The following is an 8,768-nucleotide window of genomic DNA, read 5'->3' as shown; positions in this document are numbered from 1 at the left end:
ATTATTAGCCGATCCGACAGACGTTGTTCTCTATATAGTAAATAAAATACAGTTTTTTTATGAATTTGTCAATAATATTTCATAGCATCAAGAATTATTTTGTAAAATATGCTCCCAAGTGTTATAATGAAATTGTTTCACAGCAGAACTGTCAAACCGTGCGTCATTAAATTCTCTCATAGAAAATATGCCCATACAAAACAAAAATATTGGAAATTAAAATAATTATGGGTACCCAATCGAAACAAAAACTATCCTATCTGCGCTAGACTGCACTCCATGGAGTAATCCCCATTAAATTCCGTTCATTAGTTTAGGAGTTTACTGGAAACAAACATCAGGACACTGGGCTTTATATATGTTAAGTTACGTTTCATTAAATTTATTATAATTACATGAAGGTAGAACCGCGATTCAAACAATGTATTATAACATTAATGTGAAAAACACATCAGCTTAATGTCAATTGCAATTGGCGTGAATATCATAACTCTATTCTGAGAATGTCAGCGCTCCGAGCAATTCTTGTTTTAGTTTTTGTATTGAAATGTCACCGCTTAAAAGGTAAGCAAAATAAAACTTCGGTAATATCTTAGGGTTAATTTTGAAAATATGTCTGTGACAAAATATATACTATTATATTTACATATTATCCGGAGCTAAATTGTACCACAGTTCCAGTGGCTTTACAAACTGGCAGTTCTTATCTACATTATTAAAATTCTCGTGTGGCAGTGTTAATTAACAATCTCCCCGAATCGGTTGAACCGATTTGTATGAAATTTTGAAAGCGTAACGGGTAGGTCTCTGAATCGTCCAACATCTATGATTTATACCCAAAAAATTTTTTTTTATAATTTTTTATGGCAATACCACGTTTGCCGTGACAGCTAGTAATGTCATATTTTTAAGTGTTTCTGTAAGTATCATGTTCTGGAGTGTAGTGAAATGAAATTTATAGCAATTAAAAGGAATAATAATCATTTTAATGTTAACAAACGAACAAAAATGAACTGGATTATCAATATATTTCATCCTTAATAATAGCATTTCACGTATTATGATATTATATTGATGGCTATAGATAGATTTAACGGGTATTATAACTAGTAATAAACTAATAATAATCTTAACAGTGAGATAAGTTTTACTTCCAAGATGTAAATCATCATCATCATATAAGCCGGAAGTCAACCCCAAAGATCTCCACGACGATCTCCGCTACCCTAATCATCATCCGCCGACCACGTACCGGACGACGCAGTGTTGGTAGGCCCCTCACAAGATGGACCAACGATCTGGTCAAGATCGCCGGAATACTTTAAAAAGGCATAAAAGGCATTTATTGTCTCTAAATTGATTCTGTAGTGCATAAATCCCACTACAATTAAAATAACGTCACCAGATTTATTATATATACTGTCATTTAATGATTGGGCAACAGCTGGCATTCATAGGAGCAGACAAAGGCTATATGAACTATAGTGCGAGATCATTGTATAATCATGATGCATCTTTTCTCGAGTATGTTAAAAAATATCTAAATTATTTAAAAGTGTTTGTTCTATTGCAAAGTCTATGCATATCAGACAAATAATTAAAAATGCACCGAATAAAATAAAGATGACTTGGAATGTGATTAACTAGGAATCTGGAAGAGTGAAAGACCGCAACATTGAATACAATTTATCAATAAACAATACTATAATTCAATCTCAGCAGGAAGTTGCTTCTGCTTTTGAGATTTTTTTTTCTGACATTCCAGTTTCTATCACATATCATACATATCGACATGAAAAAACTGCTGATATATGGGGCATTTCTGTTAAAATAATAAGTTCAATAATTGATGTCATAGCACCATATCTTGCAATAGTCTTTAATAATTGTATTAGTCGTGGCGTGTTTCCTGACCTTCTGAAACATAGTAAAATTACACCAATATTAAGGTTAAGTCAGGTTGCTCTTCTGACCCGAATAACTATCGTCCTGTGTCGGTTTTGCTGACCCTTAGTAAAATTTTTGAAAAAATAATTTTAAGCCAAATACTTACTTACTTTAACTCTCTTAAGTTACTTCATTTGAAACTATTTGGCTTTACTAGGGGACGTTCAACAACGGATACAGGTGTTGAGCTTATCAAGAATATTTTTGATGCCTGGGAGGAATCGCAGAATGCACTTGGCATCTTCTGTGATTTATCTAAGGCTTTTGATTGTGTTCAACATTCAACGCTTGTCAGGAAGCTATGTCACTATGACATAAAGGGAACTGCCCTCGATCTTCTGATTTCATATCTAAACAATAGAATTCAGAAGGTTGACGTGAATGGCAGGAGATCTCCTGGGTCTCCTCTCAGCATGGGGGTACCACAAGGGTCTATTCTCGGACCGTTCCTCTTCCTTATCTACATAAATGATCTTCCTAATCTTATAGAGAAAAAACATAAGGTAGTATTGTTTGCGGACGACACTTCACTGATTTTCAAAGTGAAAAGAAACCAAGCTATGTATGACGAAGTGAACGATATTCTATCTGACATCGTGTACTGGTTTAGCGCTAATAACCTGTTGTTAAATAGCAAGAAAACGAAATATATAAAATTTACCGTACCAAATGTCAAAAATGTTGATGCAAGAGTTTTGTTAAACGGAGAGGTAATAAAACCGGTGGAATCTGGCATAATTTATAACATAAATTTCTTGGCATTACTGTGGATTCCAAATTACAATGGGGCCCCCATACTGAAGGATTGGCGAACAGACTTAGTTATGCAAAGACAATTAACTAACATAGATACGGCGCGACTTGTATACTTTAGTTACTTCCATAGTATTATGTCCTATGGTATATTGCAGTGGGGCAGCGCTGCCGATATTAATACAATATTTGTGCTGCAGAAGAGGGCTACTCGCGCTATTTATAACCTAGGCCCTAAGGAATCATTGAGAGCAAAATTCAAAGAAATTAACATCTTGACTGTTGCTTCTCAATATATTTTTAATAATGTAATGTATGTTCATAGGCACATAAGTGAATTTGCAAGAAACTGTCATAACCATAATGTTAACACCAGGAACAGACATAACCTTATAATGCCTACTACTCGGCTAAGTCGAGTTAGCAAGTCTTTTGTGGGGCGATGTATATGCTTTTACAACAGGATCCCAGAAAATGTTCACGTTACTCAAAAGTATTACGTTATTCAAAAGAATTGTTAAAATCGTTTGTGTGGTAAAGGTTACTATAACATAAATGACTTTCTTAATGATACCACAGATTGGGAATGGAGCGACTGCCCTCAGACTATTAAATAATAAGTTTCATTACACAGTGTTACTTTGTAAATATTACTTTAATTGTAAAACATATTTTTGATGAAAACAAAAAGGCCACTGAGTTTGTTGCGCCCATTCTTCTCAGGCCTGATGCATTCATTTTGGAATGGGTGGTAGTTTTTTGACTTTCAATAAGTGATGTCACATCCTATTTTGGATACAAATATTTGAATTTGAATATGTTTTAGATATAAGATTAATTCCTATAATTCCTTTAGATTTGTTTTTGATGTCATTTCTAATACGCAATAAGCGATGTAAGAAAATCTCATCATCATCATCAGCCGGAAGACGTCCACTGCTGGTTAAAGGCCTCAACCAAAGATTTCCCTGACGATCGGTCATGCGCTGCCCTTATCCAACGTATTCTGGCGATCTTGGCCAGATCGTCGGTACATCTTGAAAAAATAAGAAAATCTCATGTTGGATTAAAAATATAAATACTCCAAAATAACTTTGATTAGCACAGAAATTCCGTATGGACTACATGTGGGCACAATCATTCAAGACATTTTACCGCCTTCACGACCTGGCAACTAATTGGGAAGAAGCGCGACAAATATGTGAAGGTGAGGGAACCAACCTTCTCATACCGGGGACTCTGGATGAAATTGAGAATCTTAAATTGCTAATGAGCAACATGAAAGCTCACTACACTGCGATTTTTGTTGGAATTCATGACAGATTTGCTGACGGCCATTACGTTACAGTAAAAGGTACTTATCTCATCCAAAAATTTATACAAAATATAGTATCAAGACTGATAATGTAATAATATTATATCAGTGTCAAAAAAGTTATGAGATCTCTAGTAAACAATCCAGGATCTATAAGCTCGTGTGTTCTTTCGATTCCTCATAATTTTAATATTCATCATCAGCCGGAAGACGTTCTCTGCTGGACAAAAGCCTCCCCAAGGATTTCCACGTCGATCGGTCCTGCGCTGCCCTCATCCAACGTATTCCGGCGATCTTGACCAGATCGTCGGTCCATCTACTGGGGGGCCTACCAACACTGGGTCTTCAGGTACGTGGTCGCTATTCGAGGACTTTACTGCCCCAACGGCCATCTGTCCGTCGAACTATGTGCCCTGCCCACTTATACTTCAGTTTCGCAATCGTTTGGACTATGTCGGTTACTTTGGTTCTCCTACGGATCTCTTCATTTCTGATTTGATCTCGCAGGGAAACTCCGAGCATAGACCTCTCCATTGCCCTCTGAGCGACCATGAGCTTTCTCATAAGGCCCATAGTTAGCGACCACGTCTGCGTACCGTACGTCATCACTGGCAACACACACTGGTTGAAAATCTTCGTCTTCAGACACTGTGGTATTTGGGACGAGAAGATTTTACAGAGCTTCCCGAACGGGCAGCATCCGAGTTGGATTTGACGAGTGACCTCTTTCTCGAAATTGGACATGCCTAACTGGATTGTTTGTCCAAGGTAGACGTACTCGTTGACAATTTCGTGAGTACAGTTCACGATTGTTATGGGAGTAGGTGTGGCATGGACATTTCACATGACCTTCGTCTTGTCCATGTTAATTTTGAGACCTACTCCTTGGGAAGCTGTATTGAGGCCATCGAGCAAATGGCTTAAGTCTTCCATGGTCTCTGCCATGATAACGATATCGTCTGCGAATCGAAGGTGAGTGGTGTATTCGCCGTTGATGTTGATGCCCAGTCCGTTCCAGTCCAGAAGCTTAAAGAATTCTAATATGTAAGTAAAAGTATAAAAGTAAAAGTAGTCAATATGAAAAATCTTTTATTCACTACGGTCAAAATGACAGTTATAAAAATGTTAAAGATTTTACCACCATTTCGGAAAAGTAAAAAATCGTAATCAAAGATAATGCTAAGCTTACACTCAGCTAAGTCTTACGCAAGTAAAGTCTGAGCAATGTTAAGTTCGCTATATAGATCTTAGCCTTAGGGAATGTAACGATATTCCTCACAACGCAGCCACGAGCAGTTCCATTTAATTAAATATAAAAGCTATGAGTATACAATTTTATTTCATTTTTTTTCTACCCATCCTCATGCCATACTGAGAAATAGTAATGTTGAATAAATTGCTTTGAGCCCCCTTCCCGACTGAAAAAGTTTGAGGATTAAGAGTGGTTAGTATATATTTTAATGGTGGACTATAGAAAATAATAATAATGTTGCAAATTCAGATGTACTTTAAAACCGTTACAAGTGGGAGGCTTCTTTGCACAGGAAGCCGGCTAGATTATGGGTAATGTCTAAACTTTACTGTGTTTCGGTTTGAAGGGTGCCGTAGCTAGTGAAATTAATGGGCAAATGAGACTTAACATCTTATGTCTCAAGGTGACGAGCGCTGCTCAGAATTTTTGGGTTTTTCAAGAATCCTGAGCGACACTGCATTGTAATGGGTAGGGCGTATCAATTACCATCAGCTGAATGTCCTACTCCTCTCCCATCTTATTTTCATAAAAAAAAACCTTAAATCATAGTTGAGAACTTTCATCAGAAATTCATAGCTTAGTGTAATAACAGAATAAATAATAATAATAAAAGAAATAATAATAAATAACAGAATACGTTTAATCAGAAAAACTGTTCAAAAATGCGTTTTTTAACAGGCGAGCCCATTACTGGAACAATATTGGAGCTATTGTGGGCTGAAGGTCGACCAGACCATCTTAACAACAGTGAGCATTGCGTAGTGATGACCAGGGAAGGCTTATTTGATGACCGCCCTTGCACTGACATCCATCCGTTTGTCTGTAAAATATTGGGCAACGACACCAAATACAATCAGCCTTGTAAAAACTTCGATATGGGTAACAAAGTCTTTAGGTATCTAATTCAGGTTTGATAAATTAGTGTATTTTAAATGACTTTAGAAAAGGATGACGTTCTCAATTTGACTGTATTTTTGAAGTTAACACAAAAGAAACATGTAGAAGTTGGCTCCTAAAATTTTCTGACGTTTGCGTCATTCGTTATTTCTTTTTTTCTGGGTTTCTTCGTCCATTATGAGGACAGGCAAAGGGTTCAAGCCCATACAGCCGTATTCATTATTTAATAATTAATTGTCAAAACCATCTTTGCAATATTTTTACAAAATTGTTCTTTCTAAAAACGTAGAATAGCACGAAGAATATATCATTTTACCTCAGCTACAATTACCAAATCGATGTAATGTACTGTTTTCTTTATTATATTCTATATGAAATCAAAATTCCAACAAATATTATAATATAATAAAATTATGTTAAATCCGTTCCGTCGCGAGGTTGAAATTTTAATCAGATACAATTATTACCTCTTGTGAAAATGGACAAAAAAGCTTGCCAATGGATTTGTTCGATAGAATAAAAAGCAATTTATCTAACTTGAAAATTGTAAATAAGTTCATTTATTTGTCAAAATATAATATATTTCTTGAAAATATTTTTAGGTTACACTCGTCATCAAAAAATAAATAACAAATGTTTTAAATTCCACTCGGAACCATTGTCTTGGCACGATGCGTATTTGGCGTGCCGTTTGGAAGAAGGTAGATTGGCTATTGTCAACTCTGCTAAGGAAGCTAGCGTTTTTGTAAGCTTTCTTGGAGATCATCTTAACAGTAACACTCCAGACCCAAATATTTTGTATATAGGATTCAGTGATTTAATGTTTCCATATCAATATAGAACAATCATAGGCAAGTATATTAAAATTTTACTACTATTTGCTATTACGATTTCAATCATAGATAAATAAATAATATCATATCTAGGTGAAACTCTCGAAGCTGCTGGATATGCCTCATGGAATCCACTACAAGCTAACAACATACCCGATAAGCAACAACGTTGTGGAGTAATATCTAGGACAGGCTTTTTAGAAGTTACGAACTGTGAGAAACCTGCAATGTTTCTATGTGAAAGGGTTATCAATGGAGCCAAACCAAACACAAAGCCTACAGAAATCATTAAGACAACGACAGAACTGAATAGTGAACAAGAAGTGTAAACTCCAGATGAACAATTTATTTGTGTGTACACACACAGCTTGTCTATAGAGAAAAATATAAAGCCCTGAAATTATAAAACTGCTAAACTTGTAACTATAACTTCAGTAGTGTGTAAATTATTTATTGAGAAATCGCTGAATCCTTGACATTCTATCCTACTAAGTTTGAAATAACTTTAATGTCGCTAATAAGCGATATTTCTACAAAAAATTTGACTGTTGCACTCTCTCTTAACTTAACATAATTATTATCTTAAGGTATGAAGTCAGTCACGGTTAACTAGAATTACTAACAGACAAAGAAAAGTTACCGTTTAAGTTTAAGATTCACTATAAAAGGTTGCATTTAAGAGAGTCGGAACATTGCTTCTTTTGTTGTTGGTATTGACAGTTCTGCAATTCCTATAAATTCATTTCAATTGGCAATCATGAAGTAATTTTTATTTACGTTTCTTATCGCTTATTACTGCTTTATCGGCTAGATAAATCATTTAAAATGCACGGAAGTCCGCATTTAACTTTACATTTACTTAGTATTTTGCACAATATTTTTTGACATCTGTAAATTGTGTACAGCAAGCTGATCTAGACGATGACCAATGGGAACAAAGCATTTTTGAGATAAAATCCATCCAATCAAAGTAGCTCAAGCAATTTATCAGAAGTAAACGCCTGTTAATCGTTTGATTTAATTGCTAATAAATGGAAATAACAAATTCTCCAAAATATAAAGCATTACGAAAAAAACGCGGGAATAGTTTTACATCCGAATAAATCAATCATATTATGCAAAATATCTATTTGTAAACATTTAGCATATTCTTGGTTTATTGTCAGGTATAACTTTATACCAAGTTTATTTGTAAGACCGTTAGAATTTAAAAACAGAAGATCCAATTTTGTAAGGCAACCTGACATAATAATGTTACGAAGTTATTCAGTTAAGGTAGTTTGGAGTGGGCGTCTGGTGTCTATGATTAGAGAGATGTCCGCTGTCCTCGCTCGCGGGCTTGGGAAAATTTACAACAAATAGGGTCAAAATCTTGACGTAATAGGTCCCCGTAACATTTATATAAATAATGCAAATTGAACTATGAATTGTATTGTTTTTTAATATTAATAGCTAATAAAGAGAAGTCATAGTAAAGGAGATGCCCAATTTCTCTATAGATATTGGCATAATTATCAAATTTATTGTACACGAATGATTTTTGAAGTTTTATATTCGTGAATTTTGGCTCGTTAAATTGCTTTAAATAAAAAACTCATGGAACTTGTCATTTCAACAGAATAGAAGCAAACGTGTAGTGTTACTAATTGTAGCCACTGTGGAAGACACTTATTTATACAATTAGTAACACTACAGTCTACTGTTGTATCTACAATCACATGTACCTATTACTGATGAGTGATGAGGACGTCAACTTTATCTTTCACATTTT

At 35.0% G+C, this 8,768-nt stretch overlaps 1 protein-coding gene across 6 annotated transcripts; it reads left to right on the top strand.

Annotated features, from left to right (window-relative positions):
* The first annotated feature begins 491 nt into the window (after positions 1-491).
* Positions 492-7,409, top strand: LOC126966338 (macrophage mannose receptor 1-like). 6 transcript variants are annotated; one of them, XM_050810334.1, is made up of 6 exons: positions 542-564; positions 1,137-1,269; positions 3,808-4,054; positions 5,946-6,146; positions 6,767-7,015; positions 7,091-7,409. In XM_050810334.1, the coding sequence occupies exons 3-6, from the start codon at positions 3,817-3,819 to the stop codon at positions 7,324-7,326; spliced, it is 924 nt and encodes a 307-aa protein (XP_050666291.1). In that variant the 5' UTR covers positions 542-564; positions 1,137-1,269; positions 3,808-3,816; the 3' UTR covers positions 7,327-7,409. The 6 variants fall into 6 exon arrangements, with proteins under 6 accessions (XP_050666287.1, XP_050666292.1, XP_050666290.1 ...); XM_050810332.1 differs by having other exon boundaries at positions 3,803-4,054; XM_050810330.1 differs by lacking the exon at positions 1,137-1,269 and having other exon boundaries at positions 492-564; positions 3,803-4,054.
* The last annotated feature ends 1,359 nt before the right edge of the window (positions 7,410-8,768 follow it).

The sequence above is a fragment of the Leptidea sinapis genome, chromosome 10 (genome assembly GCF_905404315.1).
Source record: "Leptidea sinapis chromosome 10, ilLepSina1.1, whole genome shotgun sequence".
NCBI classification, from domain to species: domain Eukaryota; kingdom Metazoa; phylum Arthropoda; class Insecta; order Lepidoptera; family Pieridae; genus Leptidea; species Leptidea sinapis.
The sequence above is the reverse complement of the archived record's forward strand: the minus strand, read 5'-3'. Positions and strand labels throughout refer to the sequence as shown.